The sequence below is a fragment of the Eleutherodactylus coqui genome, chromosome 9 (assembly GCF_035609145.1).
Source record: "Eleutherodactylus coqui strain aEleCoq1 chromosome 9, aEleCoq1.hap1, whole genome shotgun sequence".
Classification (NCBI taxonomy): Eukaryota; Metazoa; Chordata; class Amphibia; order Anura; family Eleutherodactylidae; genus Eleutherodactylus; species Eleutherodactylus coqui.
Window position 1 is genome coordinate 132,847,308 of NC_089845.1, and position 23,968 is coordinate 132,871,275.

The 23,968-nt window shown below is 47.9% G+C and overlaps 1 protein-coding gene across 1 annotated transcript in view; it reads left to right on the plus strand.

Moving 5' to 3' along the window:
• The first annotated feature begins 1,095 nt into the window (after positions 1-1,095).
• Positions 1,096-23,968, plus strand: part of EIF3H (eukaryotic translation initiation factor 3 subunit H) — a 153,135-nt gene continuing 130,262 nt past the window's right edge. The window contains exon 1 of the mRNA XM_066578525.1: positions 1,096-1,215. Coding sequence (XP_066434622.1) covers positions 1,135-1,215 — 81 coding nt within the window. The 5' untranslated portion in view covers positions 1,096-1,134. The remainder of the gene's footprint in view (positions 1,216-23,968) is intronic.

The window sequence follows — 23,968 nt, forward strand, 5'->3', positions numbered from 1 at the left end:
TTTTGCGTGCGCATGGGTGTATTTTACTACTTTTTCAGCGGGCGAGGCATGTGCATTTATAGACACAGAATGAAATCACTAATTAGCCTAACGAGTTCCAGATGTGTTATTTTTCCTGCTCAATTAAAGTGTTTCATGCATCTTCTAGCGAACTTTTGAGTGCATTTGCGCATCCCCACTGACTTGTCTGGGAACTTTTAGCGCACAAGTGCAGAGAAAAATTCTACATGCTGCATTGTTTTTTTTGTGCTTGACTGAAATGCGCAGGAAAGATACACGCATGTAAACAAACCCATTGAAATCAATGGGTTCTATTCTCTGCGTGTTGCGTGTGCAGATCCGCCCGTATGAAGCCGGCCTAAAGATATGTTTACACGCAGTACAAATGCTGCGAAATGTCCACCGCGCCAAATTCCACATGATTCCTGCATCCATAACAGAGTCAAAGTCCACAAAATTTTGACTCTAAATCAGCTGCGCACCCTCACCTCCGCGGGCTTCACCCCGTACCCGGCGGCCTGTAATTAGTGCAACGCCACAGATCAGGTGATGCCACCTCCGCATCACCAGACCAGTGGTGCTATACAGGCCGCGGGGCGAAGGGGTGCGCTGGCAGAGCAAAGATTTTGGAGCTGAGGAGCGCAGTATCTCCTGACATCCGCCATGGAAGGGAGGGAGGGGAGCAGCTAATTTCCAGTCAAAACCCATTGCGGATTTTGACTCTTTTTTTAAATGTTGAAATACTGCAGATTTTGCCAGAGAAATTCCTCAGCACTTCCACATTGTGTAAATATACCCTACTAGCAAAGACTGCCCTTGTTGCCCATAGCAACCAATCTGCTTTCATTTTACCTGTGTAAGAAATATAAGCTGAGCTGTAACTGGTTGCTATGGGCAACAAGAATCTTCTTACTATTAGACAGTTATGATGTAAGAATCCCAGTGGGTCTACTGTAGACTATAGACATAAAATAATAATACATTACAACTTGCATTGCACCGCTGGGCAACTACCCTGGACGTGCCCACAACTAAGATGGCGCCCGTGCGCCCGCCGCTATAACGAGTGACGTCACACGCGCGACCGCTTCCTGTTTCCGCTGTGCGTGCTCTTTCTCTCCGGCTCCTGAGAACATGGCATCTCGTAGAGAACCCGGCACTGCGGCCGCGGCCACTGCTGAGCTCCCGGTGAAGCAAGTACAGATAGACGGACTGGTGAGTGCCGCCCTGGTCACTGCTCTAGAGCTAGACTGCTGGGACTTGTAGTTCCATGAGTAAAATGCAAACAAAGACTACAGTAAACATCTGCAACCTGTGAAACTACAACTCCCAGCATTCCCTCACCTTCTGTGGCTCTTTGGGCACAGCTCTAGCCGCCCCTTGTGTTTGCTAATAGGTGTGTGATATTAGGGTGACGGTTCACGGGACGACCGTCCGGACAGCCGCTCGGTAGAGTAAATGTAAGGGATGGTTATTCCATGCGAGCCCCAACCTGGGGGAGGCGAGCATTCATTCATTAGTCGCTCTGTTTTGTCTGGTCTATAAATAGTCGCTGGTTGATTAATAACCATCTGGTGTAAACAGATAATCGTCGGTCTTTCATCGACGCCCTGATAAGGGCGGGTTCACACGGGCGTACGAGGCTCTGTGCAGCACATTTGCTCTGTGAACGCAGCGCCTTTGTGTGCGCATCGGCACAGTTTACTGTAGTTTCTTGCGCTGCAGGGCTTGTTCACGTGTGCGCACCCCTTCCCTCCCGCCGTCGAGCCCAATGAGGGCCGGATGTGTACTTTTCCCCGCAGTTTTGCGCTGTATTACATTCCGCCTTGTGTACACATTTGCGCACCCTGATAGACTGCTATGGGGGCGTTGGGTGTGCAGATGCGCACAAAAAGCAAATCTTATTTTGTATTTGCGCGCCCTCAAAAAAAAAAAAAAGTGCCCCCCCCCCCCCCCCCGACTTTGCAGGAGTTATGCGCTTGTTCAGCATGCGTCTCTCACTGATTTGCTGCCTCCATTTTTTTAACATTTCGCCCTCTTGCTTAACGCTCGTTGATTCCTGAAAGCACACCAATTCGCAAGTGGTCCTCGGAAGGACGCTCGCCGCCGCCGTCTCACACTGGTTGTGGTCCCGCCAGACAGCGTAGCGGTGAGTGTTCATGTGATGACCAGCAGCGCTCGTTCAGTCGATGACACCTCACACGTATTTATGTGCGTTCAGTGGACGCGGCAGCCAGTGAGCGTGCGGTGGGGACCCCGCCAACGGACCTCACACCCCAACTAGCTGCCCAACAATATGCTGGCTCATGTGAAGCTTCCCGACAATTCAATCAGCGAGCGAGCCAGCGGGCAACGACCGCTCTGTAGAAGCACGGAAATAGTCGTACGTGTAAGAGACTACTTCAAGGGACTGTCCAGGTGGTGGTGATCTCAAAAATGGGGGTCCCGTGTTCCCCGTCTTCCTCACTGTGGGGCCGCTGTGCCCCCTACAGTGAGGAGCGGACTGGCTGAAGTGCTGGTTGTACAAGTGCATCAGCGCTCCATTCACCGTCGGTGGGACTAGTGAGGCGCCCTCGCAGCGCCGCTCGGGTATTTCTGTCACTACTGTTGAAATGAAGGGAGTGCTGACCGCACATCCTCAGCGCCATTCACAGTGATATAACTGCGGGGAGAAGTGACCCCCACAAGGGCAGGATAGCGGGACATGATCGGCGGGGGTCTCAGCCGTACGATCCCCATTGTTCGGCAACTTATCATGTGACTAGGGGATAAGTTGATGTTTTGGTACAACCCCTTCAAAGCGACCCTCCGGGCCTGACAAAGATGTCCGCTCCGCTTCTGACTACACTGTGCATTAATATACATCATTAGTCTAAGACAGTACCCCTGCTTGGATTGGCCAGAGCTGGCCACATGAGCGGTCTTAGACTACCGATACATAGTCATACACAGTGTGCAGCAGGTAGTCAGAGCCATGCGGCCATCTTTGTTTCTCCAGGCCCGGACGGTCACTTTCAGGGTACGTTCTCACATGATGTAATCGGAGCGGCCTCCGCACCAAAATCTGCGCCCATATCCGTACCGTTTGGTGTGTTTAGCAGCAGATTTCATCCTCTCAGTTGAAGGGGTGGATTTTGACAGATTTTGTGGTGGATTTTCTGCCGTGGAGACTCCGCACCAATTACATCATGTGTGAACGGCCCCTTACAGGGTATTACCACTATGGCATCTGCTGGCTACTGGATGAGGGGTAAATGGGGCTCCGTGGCAATCCCAATCCTCCATGAAAGTAGTGCGGTGTACATGGGTGACACTGCCACTCCTATGGGATGGAGGAAGATGGCTGAGGGCATAGATCTCCCTCTCACCCATGTACACCGCCGTTCCACACTCATTGAGAAAGGTTGCTGAGGGCATAGATCTCCCTCCGTCCCGTAAAGTGAGTGGCGCGGGGTAACCCATGTACAGCGCCATTACAGGCTCATGGAGGAAGGTTGCTGAGGGCATAGATGATCCCTCCGTCCCCTAGAAGTGAGTGGCGCAGGGTCACCCATGCACACCGCTGTTCTAGTCTCATGAAGGAAGGTTGTTGAGGGCATAGATCTCCCTCCGTCCCGTAGAAGTGAGTGGCATGAGGTCACCCATGTACACCGCCGTTCCAGGCTCATGGAGGAAGGATGTTGAGGGCATAGATCTCCCTCCGTCCCCTAGAAGTGAGTGGCGCAGGGTCACCCATGCACACCGCTGTTCTAGTCTCATGGAGGAAGGTTGCTGAGGGCATAGATCTCCCTCCGTCCCATAGAAGATAGTGGCGCGGGGTCACCCATGCACACTGCCGTTCCAGGTTCATGGAGGAAGGTTGTTGAGGGCATAGATCTCCCTCCGTCCCCTAGAAGTGAGTGGCGCAGGGTCACCCATGCACACCACTGTTCTAGTCTCGTGGAGGAAGGTTGTTGAGGGCATAGATCTCCCTCCGTCATGTAGAAGTGAGTGGCGCGGGGTTACCCATGTACACCGCCGTTCCAGGCTCATGGAGGAAGGTTGTTGAGGGCATAGATCTCCCTCCATCCCGTAGAAGTGAGTGGCATGAGGTCACCCATGTACACCGCCGTTCCAGGCTCATGGAGGAAGGTTGTTGAGGGCATAGATCTCCCTCCGTCCTGTAGAAATGAGTGGTTTATTTTCTGGAGAACGCTCGCTTGTCCCACGCAGGACACGCAGAAGAACTTTAGGAGGACCCCATGATGTCGGTCTTCGCTCTGCTTGGTGTCTGCAGGTTGGGGACTTCTTATTACAGCAAATGATCTCACATCATAGTGGATTTGGTTTACAAAACCTAAATTCAAGCACCTGCTTAGGGGTGAATGAAGAGCCACCCAGGGGTTACCCCAAAATCTAAAGTTATAGGATAGGGAATCACTTTATGATAAGATGGGGTCTTACCACGGAGACCCTCACTGATCCTGCGACCGGGGGCCAAGTTTACCGCTCCTCACTGCTGGCTTACTGCCCCCTCTGGAGACTGGATGTAGGTGCGGTGCCGCTGCACTCACAGAAGGTCTGCCAGAGATGATTGAGTAGAAGGCCGGGCTCATGCGACCGTATGGTAATACCCTGTGCTACATAGCCCTGCCCAAGACAGAGTATCTTACGCGCGCCCTCATGCACTGGTTTCTTTTTTTTTTTTTTCTTCCAACTTTTAAGTCCTGTACCCTAGCAACATGCGTAACAAAACCGCCATACATAAGCAGTGTAATTGTGTATATACAGCGTCTTTGTACGCACATCTAGAGAACAATAGGGCTCTATTGCACGTAATACGCAAGTAAGTTACTCATCTGAGCCTGGCTTAAATTGATTTGGTATCCGCACCACGTTCAATTTTGCTTTTTGTTTTTTCTTGTACCGCAAGCATGATATTAGTTCACACAGTGAAATCCGCGCCCCCCTCATGATCCGCGCCTCAGCTGCGGTTGGTTTCCGCTGTGGTTTTGCGCGTACCGTTGCCGGTGATCGGCCCTTTTTCAGTGGTGCTTAACTGCATGCAGATTTCCCAATTCTGATTCTGTGTCAAGAAGTAAAACGTCACTTTTTTTTTAACTCATGCGGATTTTAACTGTTAGTGAAAAAAAAATTGCGCTGTGGAGACTACAGTGTGGCTTCCAATTTAAATGTCTTGTATACTAAAGGATTGTTCACACGGCCGTGTTTACGCCACTTATTACGAGAGTAATACACCGTATATAGAACCAATTGATTTCAATGGGTTCATTCCCATGTGTGTATTTTTCGCGCAACTTCCGGTTACGTGAAAAAATACATATTGCCCTATTTTGGAGCTTATTATGCACAGAAATAAGCTAGAAAAATAAATGGGTCGGTATGAGGAAACCCCGCAGCCTGATTGGCCGGGGGAAAACTGTGATAAAAGCTGCAGACTTAGGCTAATTTTACACGGGCGAGCGCGATATCGGGCCGTGAAACCTGCCCGATATTACACTTGGAAACATGCAATTTCCCCGCGTATGTGAGGCGTTTGTGTCCCTTCACGGAACTAGCAATCCTGCGGCGTGGCTGAAATGGTAATCCTTACATTGGCGCCTCGCACGGCGTGCCGCGCCGTTTTTCCAACCCCATAAAAAACAGTGGGCGAGGCGTTCCGAGAGATCGCCCAAAGATAGGAAGAACATGCCGCCGAGAGATCGCCCAAAGATAGGAAGGACATGCCGCCGAGAGATCGCCCAAAGATAGGAAGGACATGCCGCCGAGAGATCGCCCAAAGATAGGAAGGACATGCCGCCGAGAGATCGCCCAAAGATAGGAAGGACATGCCGCCGAGAGATCGCCCAAAGATAGGAAGGACATGCCGCCGAGAGATCGCCCAAAGATAGGAAGGACATGCCGCCGAGAGATCGCCCAAAGATAGGAAGGACATGCCGCCGAGAGAGCGCCCAAAGATAGGAAGGACATGCCGCCGAGAGAGCGCCCAAAGATAGGAAGGACATGCCGCCGAGAGAGCGCCCAAAGATAGGAAGGACATGCCGCCGAGAGAGCGCCCAAAGATAGGAAGGACATGCCGCCGAGAGAGCGCCCAAAGATAGGAAGGACATGCCGCCGAGAGAGCGCCCAAAGATAGGAAGGACATGCCGCGATTTTCTTCCCACAATGGGGTTCATATTCGTGTGTCTCGCACGAATTTCTCGGCTGTGTGGCCCTAGTGTGGGTTCACATCTCCCGTGGGGATTTCGCTTTTCTGGGAGCAGGAGAGGGGAATCCCTGCCGCCGAACGGTTCCATCTCTGGATGGATGTGAACAGCGTCAAACGTACCCCACTGGTTATAACGGGGTTCGTCTGTCCACTTTCTGCCCAGCTGCCCGTCTTTTGGACGGAAGAAAAAGTGCTGCATGCTGCGCTTTTTCTTCCGGTATCTACATTTAAATCTAGGACCTCCGGCTAGAAGTTTGGATGCAGCTGTGACACCGACCTCAGATATTCGGGCTCCATCGGTGGAAAATCATAACTTTATCACTATGGTCCAATTTGGGTCTCGCCACTCTTGACTTGTCCGCTTCTCTGTACGTGATAACATGGCGTCCTACAAAGTCACTGCAGTCATGTTGGGCACGTCTGACGCCGCACGGACCACTCGCCATGTACTCTAAGCAGGAGTGGAGCCGCCGCGCAGTAAGTGAACAGCCGCCACGTATATTACTAGCGGTTTTCTGTTAGCCGGTGAGTCTTATAGTGTGAAGCCGGGACACCCCTTCAATGCCGGATGAAAAGAACGTTAGTGATGGAGACAGCTGGCGCCTACCCGATCATAACTCCTCTGTGCCCGAGAAGTGATGAGTAAGTGCTTTTTTATGACGGCAGTAGTGAAGATTTCACGTATCCGGCGAGTAGCTGCGTTATTGCTGTTCGGAGGGCTTCACAGATGGCAGAAACCTGGCGCTTTATTGCTTTACTTCCGCGGCTCCGGTCAGCACTTTATTCTTTATTTAAAAACCCCTGTAATCGCACATTTTTCTCTCCACGTACATCTGATAATGGCCGCATCGCGTCTCCTCCGCGCCGCTCCCCAAACGGCGGGATGCTTAACATTCACACTGAACTCCGGCAGAGCTGTCCGTCGTGTCTCTCGCGGACGGCCGCGCTCTTCTGGGCAATAACCATTCGGCAGCACTAAATATTAGCTTACCTTTTTATTTGTGCCATAAAGCTGGAGAGCGTCGTGTGCGTGGGCTTTTATATGGACACTTTACAGGAGAGCCGTTGGCGAGGAGCGCCAGGCTGCGGCTTTTTACAGAATTTCGGCCTTCAGCAGAGATACCTGTGTCTGGTAAATTACGTGGGTGACTGATCCGGTCCGTCGAGAAATGGGCGCATACAGTATATCTGTAGACCCCTTCATGTGGCATCACAATAGAAATATTCAAATTAACTCCTTAGGTCATGTGGTCTTGAAGGGTGTATGGAGCACGCTCAGGAGCAGAGTTCGCTCAATACCCAAAGGCTGCCGACTGTTTTTGCCAGCTGACAGCAGCTGGCAACTGTTGCGATTTAAGCTGTCTCTGATTACGGCAGTTAACTGTTTAGATGCCACAATCAAAGGTAACTGTGTCTAAATAGTCAGCAGGAGGGGCCCCATCGGTACCCCATGCAGCATGATCGGGGTGGTGCCGATGGACTACTGAAGGCTTCCAGGTCTGCCCATGGCAAGGCTTGATGGGCAACATTAAAAATCATTATAGACTGCAATAATGAAGTATTGCGTTTTATAGTACAAGTAACCAGATGTTCACAAGTTCAAGTCTACTGTGAGGACTAAATTAGTGTCAAATAAAAAACAATTAATAAAGTTGTCTTAGGCGCACTGTCCACGACAGTTTATTCGCTGGCGGTAAACTGCCGGGGAATCACGCCGGCCGATGCTTCCCGTAGCAATGCTATGGAAAGCGCCGGCACCTGTCCACGAGCGGAGAAGCACTGCGATTTTTCTGCTCGCGGCGGGCAATTTGCAGCATGCTGCAAATTGCCCCGATTCTCCGCTGTCAGCCTATCTATTAGATATGGCTAACCGACGGAGATGCGGCAGCTTCTGCTCCCAGGCGGCGTCTCCCGCGGCGTTGTCCGTGGACAGCTGGCCTTAACAGTAATAAGATAATTAAAAATATTAAGTTAAACCCTTCCACATCCATAAAAAAAAAATTGAAACAAAAACATTACACATTTGGTATCACCACCTACGTAAAAGTTCATACGCTATTAAAATATCAATATTCCTCACGGTGACTGCCATATAAAAATTACATGAAATGACAACAGAATTGTGAGATGGGGGGGGGGGGGGGGGTTGGTATTGTAGCTCAAAAAGACTTGTTTCCCAAAATTTCACTAATAAAAACTACAGTTCACTCCACAAAAAACGAGCCCTCATAGCCCAATGGATGAAAAATTAAAGTCGCGGACCACAAAAAGCAATTTTTGTTTAAGAAAGTCTTTAATGTTTGTTCTACATTTTTAAAAGAAAATGAAAAGGAACTTGTCCCGGCTATGTACATCATAATCTTAGCCCGGGGAGGTAGTTTTTATGCTTGCCCGTCTTCGTACCTACGATGTTGATAGTCGTGCCGCGGATCATGCCGTTAGACTCCAAGCTGCGGGCGCGTACTCCCATAGAGATCAATGGATGATGGTTAACGCTATATCTTTGGAAAAGCCCTTTAACAACACTTCAGGTTGTGGTATGAAGATGATCTGTGGGCTCACCCCTTTAATAGTCGGGGCGGGGCTTGAGCAGCGGACTCCTGTTCAAATCCCATATTACTGCTTTTTTCTTTGCATTGATCAGATCTCTCCAGGATTGTTCCACAACTACCTTGTTTTGGCTTTACTAAAGTTTGTAATTGTCAAAGTTGATCGATAACTCCTTTTAGTAAACCTTGAGGAAGCAGCGGCCATGCAGCCATCTGTATGGAGATCAGGCCTGTCCTTCCCTCCCCGTATGGACACGCCATGAAAGAGTAGTTTGGCTATGCCCAATGTGTATCCGCGGAATGACTCTCCACAGCCTATACTTGTGTGTAAGGCCTGCCTATTAATAAGAGCCCCTGGAACGAGGCAGATACTGTACGGTATTGTTCCCCCTCCGGCTGGATATGCATGCCTGCCTGCTAAATAGCTTGATGGATTTAGTAGGATTCTGATCTCTCGGTATTACTTACTGCTTTGGGAACATGGGACTCTGTCTTAGCAAGATGAAGAACATGGCTTTTTAAGTTCAAGACAGATTCTCCCTCCCCTGCTTGCCAAAACGTCTGAGCGATGGGACGCAGTTACAGAGGCCTCGTCTTCGCAAGCGAAAATGAATTGAGCCTTTTGTCCTCTGACAACCCTGGGGAGCAAGATGAGGACAAAGTGTCCGGCAGATAAATGGCACGCTTCCCCGGCGAGCTAGCGATATCTGGAGAGGAGCACTTGCTTGAAAACGAAACAGTGTCTTGGAGGGCGAGCAAGTCATAGCTCAACCCGCACCTTTACTAATAAAAATGACTGCATCCTACAAGGGGGATTCTGTGCGAGCGGAACGAGAAATTGTACCTTTGTAAGTACTTCTCGCCTGCTTTATTTTTTTTCCTTTTTTTCCTTTTTCCTGGAAGAAACGTTTTAGCAGAAACATATTTCTCGTGTCGAAATATTTCTTGAGTTCACTCTAGCCTTGATGACTTGCTTCTTGTGTATACAAGATGGTTCTTATCCTTTTACCTCGGAGATATTTCATCGTAAGCACTTGGCGGCGAGTGTTGAACGTTGACACAATGTACAGAGCGCATTGGTCTTTTTCATGACTCAGATTTTTTTTTTGGGGGGGGGGATCTTGATGTGGCTTCTGGTATAAGGACAAAGATCCGGTGGAGAAGGTCTTGAGGGATGCAAAATCGGCAAGTAGGTCTGAAATTATATCGTGTTTTATAGAAAATGGCCTTACATTTTGGAAAGCTTTTGCAATCTCAAAAGGTCAAAAACTGGAGAAACTTCTCGTGTTCTGACATCTTGGTGTTGCAACAAATAAGATGGTAGACCCAAGATATGCTGGAAGTGGATGTGGGCAGATGTTTTATCAGACCATCTCTTGGTGAGGTGTCTGTTATCAGTCGTTTGCTTACTTGGTGCTGGTTTGGTAGATTGGGCATTTCATAGTGGTTTCCTAATGTTGGTCGTTAACCTGAATTTGGTCTATTGATGTATAACCTCCTTGTAGAAATGGCTCCTTAGCCTGTCTGTAATGCAAACCTATGAAGCAGAAAAGTTCAATCAAAAGTATCACTCCTGTGTTTGGCAATCATAGGTTCTTTATGGATAGCGTGGTTACTCAGGGGTTGGCACTGTTGCCTTGCAGCTTCTGGGTTCAGTTGTGGCCCAAGGATGTCTAGATGAAGTTTGTGCGCTCTCCGGTTTCTTCCCATATTTTAAAAAATTGACTTCTAGGTTAATTGTCTTCCTAAGGGATGTGTCTAAGAGTGCTTTCACACGAGCCGATTCTCATTAGAACGACTGATGTCATCACCGGCTCGTTGGCTCTTAGACAGGTAGAGGCGTTGTTTGCTCAAAAAAAGCTAATCGTTTATTTATTCCCGTTTTGATGTATATGTGACCACAAGGACTTAAACATTCGCTGTGTAAACTGAACACTAAGCGAACGAGCCAACGATGGTTATAATGCCCGCATAAAATGGATGGCGAACGATTATTGTTTGACGTTCAGTGGTCGGCTCGCAGTTAGTCGTTTGAACGATCTTTTGAACATTAATCGTTCTGTCTAGAAGCACCTTCAGGCTTGCCAAACACCTTTGGTGGCTCATCTAGCCGTCTGCTGCTTCTCCTGAGCAAAAAGTGATGCTGTGTTCTCATTGGGGACACAGGATTAACCCCTTAACGACTGCCCCATCGGGAAACTACGTCCTCAGTAAGTGGGCTTTAATCCTACAGGACGTAGTTTTATGCATCCTCTTTGGATTAATGCCCACTGGCCTGAGGACGTGACAGCTTCATGCTGTCAGTGCCCGCAGGTAGCCGACAGCATGGAACTGTCATCCCAGGATGCGGGCAGTCCCCCCCCCCGGTATTGCGATCGGCGCTATCCAATGGATAGCGCCGATCGCAAAAAAGTTAAGAGAAGTGCCTAAAAAGATCGGATCCATCAGAGCAGCTGAAAATTCTTACCTGGCTTGTCGGCGGTGTCCCCCGGAGATCGGGTCCTCCCGGACCCGCCGGCGGTCTTCTGCGCATGCGCGCCAGGCGACGACGTCAGGCGCATGCGCAGAAGCCCGGGAGCCCCCGGCAAATTTGAAATCTCCTGGCTCCTGAAGGTAGCCGGGAACCAGGAGGTGTTACCGGGGACCGCGGTAAGCGGTCCCCGGGCCCGCGATCGCCGCTAACCATTGGATGATTGACATCGGGCGCGTGCACAGACGGGCTCGAGCCCCGGGAAATTTAAAATCCCTCTGCTCTTGGCTGCCATGTGTAGCCAGGAACAGAGAGATTATACCGGGGACATGATCACTGTTATCCAATGGATGACAGTGATCATGTAAAGTAAAAAAAAGTGTAAAAGTAAAAAAAAAAGTTTTTAAAAAGTTAAAAAAGCTTGCGTTTCATCTCGGATTTATCCACGGACCTTACCCCAGCTTCTGTGCACGCGCCCGTCACCAAAATGGCGGACGCATGCGCAAAAGCCGTGGATTGCCAGGATAATTTAAAATCTCCCTGCTCCTGGCTACAAAACTTAGCCGAGAGCCTGGAGATTTCACGGGGGCCGCGGTGAGCGGTTCCTCGTCACGTGTTCGCCGTTATCCAATGGATAATGGCGATCACGTAAAAGTAAAAAAAAGATGAAGCTTCATCTCCCCTCACCGATGCGATCGGTGAGAGGAGATGAAACTTTTTACTGGAGGCGTCCGTATTTGCACCCCGACGCGATCTTCCTCCGTGAACTTACCCGGATTCTGCACATGCGACCGCCGGCAAAACAGCGAACACATGTGCAGGAGTCGGGGAGCCCAAGAAATTTAAAATCTCCTTGCTCCCAGCGACCAACGGTTGCCGAGAGCCTGGAGCAGTGACGGGTGGCCTCGTTGAGCGGTCCCCGATCATGTGATAAAAAGGTAGCGATCTACCTTAGGCCGGTCTCACATGACCGGATAGGAATTACGGATTCCGCATGCGTCTGATCCGCAGTAATACGCAGATGAAGCTCATTGGATTACACAATTCCGCTCACATTAGCGGGTCGAAATTGCGTAATCCACTTGCAGAAAAGAGAACGCAGCAGGTTCTATTTTACCGCGGATATCCGCAACATAGAGCCAATTGTGCTCCATGGTCCCGGATATACCCGCAGCCCATACGCAACTACATTGTATACGGGCTGCGGGTACCCGGGTCATCGCTAAGCGACTGTGCGGGAAATACAAATTTAAAAAAAGTACTGTGAATGACCGCCCGTGTGAGTAGGCAGTTATGCGCAGTACAATAGGCGGCCGTACGCAGGGACACAGCCGGGCTCACAGCTGGGATCTGCTGCGGGCCTCCGCAAGCGGATTCCACCTACGGCCGTGTGAGCCCGGCGTTATTCAGACCGCTACCTGTAATACGCAATTTACAAAAAGCCCTGGGAATGCTCGCCTTCCTGCAGTTCCAGGAGCAGCTTGTTGAGCGTCTTCTGTGCGAGACCGCCGCACCTCATCAAGCTTACGGAGACTCAGAGTGCCACTTTTTACACCCTATACCCACCACTGAGGTCAAGAAATGACCCCCAAAAAGCATGAGAGGAGGGGGGATACACTGTTTTATTGCCCCATGTACCCATCCCAACCAGCCTCTGTAATTACCCCTGTCTTCGGAAATACCACACAGTTCACATTATTACTTTTATCTAAGATTTGGGGAACGCCAAAAAGGGCGCGGAGTGTTTGGGGGAGGGGCGGGGGATTTTTAGGGAGTCAATTTTTATTCCGTACAAATGGACAATGGGGCCTGGAATTTATTCAGTTGTGCCCTGCAATCCAACGGGTGCTCCCTGCATTACAGGCCTAACCATGTGTCCTATAAGTAGATTAGGGCCACAATGGGTATGTTTTTGAACACGGGACAAAAGGGGGTATCCATTTTGGGGTGAAGGTCTTCATTCCTATGTACACTGTACAAAAAAAAGTTTTTAAATTGACAAAATTGCCAAAAAAAGAAAAACGTAATTTTTTCCTTCTGCTTTGCTTAGATTTATTCAAAAACTGTGGGGTCAAAATACGCAGTACACCCCTAGATGAATTCATTAAGGGGTCCAGTTTTTAAAATGGGTTCATTTGAGGGGGTTCTTTATCGTTTTAGACGCTCAATGGCTCTATAAGTGGGCAATGGGGCCTGGAATTTATTCCGTTGTACCCTGAAATCCAATGGGTGCTCCTTCCATTATAGGCCTAGACATGTGTCCTGTAAGTAGATTAGGGCCACAAGGGGTATGGTTCTGAACACGGGACAAACAGGGGTATCCATTTTGGGGTGAAAGTCTTCATTCCTATGTGTGCTGTACAAAAAAAACTGCTTTTAAATTGATACAACTGCCAAAAAAATGAAAATTGTAATTTTTTTCCTACTGCTTTGCTTAGATTTATTCAAAAATTGTAGGGTAAAAATACATAGTACACCCCTAGATTAATTCGTTAAGGGTCTAGTTTTCAAAATGGGGTCATTTGTGGGCGTTCTCTGTCGTTTTGGCCGCTCAAGGGCTCTACAAGTGGGCAATGGGGCCTAAATCACCTTCATGCTAAATTTCTGTTCTGAAAGCCACCGACTACTTCTTTCATTTTGGGCCCCGTTGTGCATCCAGACAAAAGATTAGGGCCACAATGGGTATGTTTCTGAGCACGGGACAAACAGGGGTATCCATTTTGGGGTGCAAATCTTCATTCATGTGTGTGCTGTACCAAAATAGCAGTTTTTAAAACGACAGAATTGCCAAAAAAACGAAAATCACATTTTTTTTCCTTTTGCTTTGCTTGAATTCATTCAAAAACTGTGGGGTCAAAATGGGCAGCACACCCCTAGGTAAATTCGTTAAGGGGTCTAGTTTTCAAAATGGGGTCACTTGTGGGGGTTCTCTTTGGTTTTGGCCGCTCAAGAGCTCTACAAAAGTGCTATGGGTCTAAAACGCCTTCAAGCAAAATTTATGTTCTGCAAGACACCGACTACTCCTTTCATTTTGGGTCCCGTTAAGCATCCAGACATAAGATTAGGGCCACAATGGGTATGTTTCTGAACACGGGAGAAACGGGGGTATTCATTTTGGGGTGTAAATCCTCATTTTCATGGGCAATATAGGAAAAAAATATGTCTTTAAAATGACATATTTGCAAAACTATGAAATTTTATTTTTTCTCCTCTAAATTGAATTAATTCCTGAGAAAAACTGGTGGGGTCAAAATACTCAAGACACCCCTCAGTGAATACATTAAGGGGTGTAGTTTTTGAAATGGGGTCATTTGGGGGGGGGGGGGTATCTATTATTCTGACACTTATGAGCCTTTGCAAACTTGGCTTGGTGCAGGAAAACAAAGTGTTCCTCAAAATGCTGAAAAGTAATGTTAAATTTGTACGTCCTATAAATGGTTAAAAAAAAAACACAAGTTTTTCAAGTGTGCATTCAGAATAAAGTAAACAGATGGAAATCTATATCTTATCAAAAATTTGTACTGTATGTTTGGACTTATTTGAGATATTACAGTTGAAAATTTGAAAAGACAATTTTTTCAAAATTTTTCCGATATTGGTACTTTTAATAAATATACACAAATTCTATCGGTCTCTTTTTACAACCAAAATGAAGTACAACATGTGGCGAAAAAACAATGTCAGAATCACTTGGATATGTAAAGCCTTTACGGAGTTATGCTACGTTGAACGACGCATGTCAGATTTCCAAAATTTGGCTCCGTCACTAAGGCGCAAACAGGCTTTGTCACTAAGGGGTTAAACCGCTGTCGGATGCCTTTCTCTCTCGAGGCTGGGTTAGGCTTGCTGAATTTCAACATGGCAACTCTTCTTTCCCCAGACATCTGCCTTTGACTGTGTCAACAAACCGCCGGGCAGTCCTGCTGAAGTCCGTTGGATTGGTTCAGTTGACATTTGACTGCCCCGTTTAATGGTTGTTTGGGATAGGAGAATTAGATTGAGCCCTACTGACAACCTCTGTACAGCGTGTTGGCATCAGAAATAACACATGTTGGTTACAAAGGATTGATCATGGGATAAAGTCCGTTGCTGGCTAGATGGCTCTGCATTGGTGGCCCCGCTGACTCTGTCCCCATTCTTTTTGCGTCATACTGCCCTCTCTTGTCTCTGTTGGGCTCCTCTCAGGTTTGGCTCTTGGCTTTGTCAATGCGTCAAGTGGGTGGTCCGCACTGCTCACTGTCAGCGGTTGGTGTCAGACCTGATTGACAGTTCAACATCCCCCTTTATCAGTGGGTGGTGGGGACTAAACACTTGACTGTCCTAGGAGCTCATCTGGAGTGAAGTGTGGGAGAAAATAAATTAGGGCTAGTCAGCAGAGCCGCCGCTGCAGGTTTATGTAGCCAGCTGACGTATCCCTCTAACCAGCCCTTTTTAAAGGCTTGTGCAGTCAGAGAACTTGTATTTTTGCTGAAATTGTTAAATTATTTTTGCAACTTTCATCTATTAAAAAAGTAGCTCCATTGCAAAGATATTTTTGTTCTACGTATGGCGCCCCCTGCTGGTAACAGTGCTGATGGTTTGTCTGGCTGTGTTTTCCCTTCTGGTGGCTGAGCATGCATAGCGCTGAAGTTGAATAACTTAGTGGCGTGTTGTGTTAACACAGCGCATGCGCAGTACGGGTGACTGGGAGAAGCTGTCTGCAGTACGGGTGACTGGGAGAAGCTGTCTGCACGGTGTAGGTCCAGGATCCAGAAGGGTGACGTAGATGGACAGAGAAAGCAAGCTACACTAGCAATGGCAGGGCGCTATCCTTAACCCCTTAAAGACCAGGCTGCTTTGTACCTTAAGGACCAGACACTTTTTGGTGATTTGACCCATGTGGTGGTTTTACTGCCCTTTTTTTTTTTTTTTTAATTTTTTTTTCCCTCCTTCAGCTGACAAAATTTATTTTTGCTTTTTTACTGTGACTAGAGATGAGCGAACCTACTCGTTTTGAGTAATTACTCGATCGAGCACCGCGATTTTCGAGTACTTCCATACTCGGGTGAAAAGATTCGGGGGGGGGGGGAGGCGTGGCGGTGCGGGGGGTAGCAGCGGGGAACGGGGGAGCCCTCTCTCTCCCCGCCCCACTCCCCGCTGCAACCCCCCACTCACCCACGGCGCCCCCCGAATCTTTTCGCCCGAGTACGGAAGTACTCGACAATCGCGGCGCTCGGGCGAAAAAGGGGCGTGGCCGAGTAGGTTCGCTCATCACTAACTGTGACATGTTGAATAGAGTTGAGCGGACATACTCTGTCAAGCTTGATGCTCGTTCGATTATTAGCGTACTCGATGGTGCTCCTTACTCGAACAAGCATCAAGCCGTGTTCGACCCCGCTGTGACTTGCCTTTTTTGGCCCCTCCCGACTGCGACGCAGCGCGCATCATTGACAAATTTTTTTTGTCTGGGGGAGAGAGAGAGAGAATTTTTCAAAAATTTTTAGTTTTTCAATAGCACAGCAATAAAAAAAAAAGATTAAATTTGATATTGTCGTAGTTGTACTGACTTATGGAATAAAGATGTCACCTCTAGGCTGGGTTCTCACACGCCGGAACCCTGGCGGAAATCTCAGTTTGGCCACAGCGAAAAAATGAGATTTCCGCCGTAGAGGAGAGCACTGCTGCAGCTGAATAAGAAGAAAATGGACATGCTGCGACCCGCAAATCAGCGCCGACTTCTGCCGGCTTTGCCACGACGGCTTCGCCGTCCTGTGTGGATGAGATGGCTGGCTAATCACAGGATTAGCGGGCGCAGGCTGATTCGCCGCGGTGAAATTCAGAACTGAATTTTCGCGGCTAATCTGCCGTGTGTGAATCCAGCCTTACAGTAGTGTGGACTGTGTAAATACAAAGGCCTCTCCCCCCTCCCCAATATGGTGGAATTGCTTTCTCTTTTCCCTTTCCCTTTCACTTCGACATTTTTAAAAGTTTTCCAGTATATTCTCTGGTACATTACGTATCGCTGCTGAAAAATACAAGTTGTCCGCCATCAGACCGCTGCGTCAATGCAAAAATAAGTTATGATTTTTTTTTAAAGTTGGGGGTGCGGAACCAAAAGTTCAGTTAGGGGGAAAAAAATGCCGGCGTCCTTAGTGGGTTAATTGTAGGTTTGGGAACAGTGCTTACAAAATGAGTTGACACGAAAAGATGCGACTCTATGTCTTTGTTTGGTGGATTGGACAGGCTCGGTGTGTTCATGCCTTGATGTGTTCTGCGCTTTACCATTACTTTCCTTCTGTCACCTTTCCTATTGACTGACTTCTAGTAGAAGCCCAACCGTAATTACACATCTATCTGCCATCTCTCCTTGCTGCTTTATCTCCTGCGAGATCTTTAGTTATGTCTCCTGCTAATTCTTGTGTTTAATGAGTTCCTCCTGTGTCAGAATCCTTCACATCCACTGATAGATGGGAATGCAGGAAACCTATAGGGAATCTTGGCAGGTCGGACTTTTATGGACACAGCAATACCAAATATGTTAAAATTCTTACTACTTATAAGATGTTAAGATGTTTTTTTTTTTTTTAAATAACTTTTTTAATTATAATAATATACTTCAACTTATAGCACTTTTTTTTTTTTTTTTTTTTTTAGTCCCCCGTAAGGAGCTTGGACTGGGTACTGGTGTATCTTGACGCCACCGGAAGCTAGGGGTGTGACAGCTGTCACCAGGAGTGAACACCCCTGTCACGCCCCTAGCTTTGCATTGGCTCACAAGATACAGCAGTACCTGGCTGCAGGGAGGAAGAGGGTAGCGTAGAAAGGACGCCGGGGCCGGTGGGGACACTTAGCATAGAAATGAGAAAGCCTCCCCAACATCCCAGATGGGACCGTGAGAGCGGGGGCGCTGAAGATATTATGCCGCCAGGGCACTAGTGTGACAGCAGCTGACAACAGCGGGGATCGGCAACTGTGAGATGCCGCAGAACAAGAGCGGGGTCAGCAACAGCGAGACAACGCAGGACGCAAGCCTCCCATCTGATAGCGGGGCCGCCGCTATTACGGCGCCAGGAGACTAGTGACTGCACCAGCGGCAACAGGGCACTGAGTGAAATGTGCACTTGGCCGTGCCAACCATGCCGACCTCCGGTGTTTTGCTGGTGGCTGTCAGCTGTAACTGTGGACGCTGCTGTGGAGTCTCCCCTGCTGCTCCTCCACTCTCCATCCCCTGCTGTTAATGTCGCCCTAATGTCCCCGGTGCCACAGGAGCCTTCGCTCTTTGGCTGCTGGAATCTCCCCAGTTGGTTCCCTGCTCTCCGTCCCCCGCTATCAATCAGTCCGGCCACTCTGCAAGCGGCCAATTTGGAAGTGGGAGCGTCACCTGGCTGTCAAGCAGCCCAACCCTGGTGTTCACCCACCACTCCTGGTGGCGCCAAGATACACCAGTACCCTTGGACTGTTGGCGGGCAGCAAGAGGGAGTTGTCAATCGCACAGAATTAAGTGTGATTTACAAGCCTTCACTGTTCAGCCCTCCCTGATGACTCCAGGTACTTAAAAGGAGTACAAGTCCTTCCCCTCTGAATAACGTAACGAATTGTCAAATACTCGCCTCTTCCCGCTGTGTCCCACGACGGTACTTGGCCCCCCCCTCTCCACCATCCCACTACGGTCTCTGTTTACAGCTGATGTCCCGCCTGGTTTATGGGACATCATTGGGCCTCAGCCAATAACAGAGCTCAGTTGCCCATAACGGCTCCTTCTCTCCTGCACCCGCTTATCAGCTAGTTTAAGGCCGCAACAAAGATCAACTTTGTGGCCATAGATGACTAGATAAGAAAGTGCAGGAGAGGAGAGAGCGGAGGAGACGAAGGGCTTCTTTACACAGGACTACTTGTTGGGCACAGATAATCCCATGGGTCGTCCCAGCCATAATCGTTCTTGTGCTTTTACACAGGTCATTGCTAGTGAACGGAGGCGGAGCAGCCGGGGATCGATCCCGCCCGCCTTCAGTCATAGTAAGCACGTAGTCGTTAATGATTGGGCGGTCTGATCAATCATTCCGTTTCCTGCATTCCGAACATGAATGAGAAGCTAACGGATTCTCGTTGGTTGTTCAGTCGGGACGTACATTTACACCGAACGCTAATAATCCTTCAGAATCCCGCTGGATGCAAGAATCTGACTCCTCCCCCCTGTAACAGCGCCCTACGCTGGGCAGGCCGGCCTCACTGACAGATCTGCTGTTGACGGTTACGCCCCATTTAGACACACAGATTGTCGCACAACATTCGTTATAACGATAAAAGTGAGCAATGGTTTTGCTTTTAAAGACGGACTTTTTTTGTATCCTAACGCAGATCGTTGGCTGAGGGGCGCAGCGGTCGGCCCTTCAGTCATTGTATTGTTGTGTGATGATTGCATTGAAAACTCCCCTAAAATCGCTGAACGATGTAATTTTGACCAACAAAAAGCAAACGGCCGAACGATGGATTTTAAGCGGACTGAAAGACAAACGAGTCTTTAATGTAAACTGCACGATGGGCGCAAGATGGACGCAACGATTAGCGCTGAAGCGATGGCTTTTGAGCGATAATCGTTGTCTGAATGGGGCTTTAACCCCTTCCCGCAACAGGACGTACCGCTACGTCCTGGGGATAGCGTGGGATCACATAAGATCCCGTGCTATCCCGCAGCGGGATCCGGCTGTCACTCACAGCCGGCGTCCCGCTCCAACAGCGGGGGGGCATCAGAGATGCGCCGCCCCGCTGTTAACCCCTTCCCTGCTGCGATCTAAGTAGATCGCGGCAGGGAAAGAGTTCACAGAGGGATCGCGATCCTTCTGTGTCTCCGGACGGCTTTCACGATGTCATCGCGAGAGCCCGGCCTGTCGCCATGGCAACAGGACGCCAGACACTGGCGTCCTGTATTGCCTGTGCCTATAATCGCTGTATAGGCGATAAGGCATGGGAGAGCAGTAGCTCTGCCATGCCTTATCACAGCGATCATAGGTACAGTGCTGCAAGTCCCTCAGAGGGACTCAAATAGTGTAAAAAAAAAAGAAAACTGTAAAAAAAAAAAATGTAAAAAAACCCCTTTTTTATGCTTTTTCTAATAGCATAAAAAAAGGGGAAAAAAATGAAAACCCCACATATTTGGTACTGACGCGTACGTGTACAAAAAGTTGAACACACTTTTCATTTTGTACGACAAAAAGCGTAAAAAAAAAAGCTAAAAAACAGAGGCAGAATGCTAATTTTTAGCATTTTGCCTCCCAAAAAGTGCAATAAAAGTGATCAAAAAAGCTGTACATTCACCAAAATGGTACCAATAAAAACTACAGCTCGTCTCGCAAAAAATAAGCCCTTATAGAGCTCCGTACATAAAAAAAAAAAAAAGTTACAGGACTTTGAATGCAGCTATAGAGAAAAAAAAAAAAGATTTCCAAAAAAAAAAGGGTTTTATTGCAAAAAAGTGTAAAAACCTAAAAAAATATAACAATTTTGGTATCGTTGTAACCGTACCGACCCGCAGAAAAAATTTTGTGTCCTTTATGCTGCATGATTAATGCTGTAAAAAAAAGAAAAAAATCTATGGCAGAATTGATGCGGTTTATCTCCATGTTATCATAAAAAAAAAATTTTTAATTTTACGATATTGTCTACGTACCCAAAAGTGGCACCGATAAAAACTACAGCTCGCCACGCAAAAAACAAGCCCTTATACGGCCGCGTCCACGGAAAAATAAAAAAGTTATGGCTTTTGAAAAATGGAGATGGAAAAATACGAAAAAATCACTTGGTCCTCAACGCCAAAATAGGCCGTGTCATTAAGGGGTTAAAGCCTCTTTTAGGGCTTACTTACACGAGCGTATACACGTTTTCATGGCCGGCCAAAATGCGCTTACATCTTATTCAATGTAACTGCGACCAACAACGGAACGACTAACGATAACTTGTTGCTTATCGCAGACATAATAATCGTTTGCTCGTTCACACTGGTTGCATGTGAGCAGCTATGGTTCATATTCGCTGTACCTGGGGATAACTGAACGATCGAGCGGACAAAATCAAACGGCTTTATCTGCCTGTATAAACTTGCCAACCGAGCGAACGGTCATCATTCACTCATGCCAAGGATTTCTCGCTCCATGTAATAGGAGCCTTAGACTGCAGTGTCTGTATACAGTAATATATAAATCTGCAGAAGACAAAGGGGGCAACATTTTTAATAAAACACCATTACAAAATGAGTTGTTAACCCAAAATACATGCATTTAAAGGGGGTGTCCAGTTGGATCAGTTGGATGGTGTATCTGCAGTAGCTCAGAAAGGGTCTGCGGCTTGGGAGTCCCTCTGCTCAGCTATTTGTTAGCTTGGTGCACTGAGCTAATTTCTGCAGGAAGCAGACGGCTCTGTTTGTACTGCAGTGGCCTGGTTTGGTATTACAGACCATTCACTTTATATTACAGGTGAATGCCGTATTAAAGTCTGGCCACTGCAGTGGAACGGAGCTGTCTGCTTCCTGCAGAAATCTGCTAGATGCACAAGCACACCAACCTAATCAGAGGGAGTCCCTGTTGGCAGACTTTCTGATCGTCTATTGGTGGCCTAGCCATCAATGGTTTACAACTGGACAACCCCTTGAAGTGAAGAAAAAAACTGCCCCTATAGGTGTCTGCAGTCTTTAAATGAGAGGATTAGCTTATGTTAAAGTAGCTAGTTTTTTTTTTTTTTTTGTTTTAGCCAACCTCGACAAGTATTAGGGTTCCTGTCCACGGACGATGGTGCCTGCTGCAGCCCCCTGCCCACGAGCCGAGAATCCTAGCGATTCTCTGCTCACAGGACTCAAACCCTGGCATGCTGCGATTTGCCCTGACTCTCAGCGGTGAGCCTATCTGTCAGATAAGGCTCACCGCAGAGAACTGACAGTTCTCTCTCCTGTTCCCGGCGGTCGAATATCGCTAGCAAAATTCTGGAAAGGGGCCTTATAGTTCTAACCTTAGAAAGCTGGAATGCATCCGGATTGGTTTGGAAGTGTTGCTCTGACATCTTTAACCTCTTAAGGACACTTTTTAGGGATTTTATCCATGTAGTGGCTTAAAGGGGTTGTCCCGCGAAACAGTTGGGGTATACACTTCTGTATGGCCATATTAATGCACTTTGTAATGTACATCGTGCATTAATTATGAGCCATACAGAAGTTATTCACTTACCTGCTCCGTTGCTAGCGTCCTCGTCTCCATGGTGCCGTCTAATTTTCAGCGTCTAATCGCCCGATTAGACGCGCTTGTGCAGTCCGGTCTTCTCCCTTCTGAATGGGGCCGCTCGTGCTGGAGAGCTGGTCCTCGTAGCTCCGCCCCGTCACGTGTGCCGATTCCAGCCAATCAGGAGGCTGGAATCGGCAATGGACCGCACAGAAGACCTGCGGTCCACCGAGGGTGAAGATCCCGGCGGCCATCTTCGCAAGGTAAGTAAGAAGTCACCGGAGCGCGGGGATTCGGGTAAGTACTATCCGTTTTTTTTTTTTTTCAACACATGCTTCGGGGGGGCTATTGGAAAAAAAAACAACCCGTTTCGGCGTGGGACAACCCCTTTAACTGCCCTATTCCCCCCCCCCCCCCTTTCAGCTGCCCAAATTTTCGCCATGTTTCTTTTCCCTGTGACGTATAGGGTTATGGTTTTATATCTTTTTCACTAACTTTACTCTCCCCCCCCCCCCCACCTTCCCATTTTTGTTGTTTTGTTGGGAGTAAAAACTTTAAAAAAGTTTTTTTTTTTAATTTTTTTATAGTTATTTCTCTTTTAAATTAGTATATTTACACTGAAATAATGTATGGAAATGGGTTCCTCTTTGTTTTGGATGCTTTGATATATAATATGTATGGTTTTAGATTTCAGGGCACATACAGCGAATATTTGGTTGGCGTCCACTTTTGGTTATTTTTTATTTTTTTTTTATGTATGTTTTTATTTTATTCTGTAATTTTGTTTTTTACTTATGTAATCATTCTTTTTACTACCCATGTCGCCATATAAGACCTATGGGGGAACATTCACTGTTTTTTTTCCTTCTAGTTACACTTTCCACTATAGTTGGGGCATAGGAGCCCCAGTTACAGGGGAAAACATCCCCTGTAGTGACAGTAGTCACTGGCAGAGCTGATCGGGGTCTCCTAGGACTCTACAGCTCTGCTGCAGCAGGGGCTCCCGGTGGTCACGTGACTGCCGACTCGCATAGTGGGAGAAACACTTTTACTTTCACTTTTTAGTACATAGTGCTAATTGAGGGCTATGTACCAGGGAAAGGTGAAGGCAGACTTAGATACAAACCACTTCTTCCTTCTCCTCCTTCAGGTTCTAACAGCTGTAAACCCGACCTGCTTGATTTCAGGAGCAGAGGCTTTAATCCTGTGCAGTATTGTTACCATTGGCGGGGATTAAAGCCCAGGACCAAGCGCCGTATATTTACCTTGAGTATTGCATCGGTTTTCTAGAAGCTCTCCTCTATATGCTCGTCTAGGAGCAGGGCATATATTAACTCTACACGTGTTAGTCTGTCCGGGGTAAATTTCCGAAATGAAACCCATGAGGATAATTTTCCACCATGGCTGAATCGCCTAATGTGCCTCCTACAAAGCCAGGGCTTCATTTGCAGCTAACAGCTCCCACGTTCACCGCTTGTAATGACCATACAGCTCGAGACCAATCCTGGGTGGAAATAAAGCACTTCCCATTAGCTGCCGTCTCTGTGCCTGCGCCGAT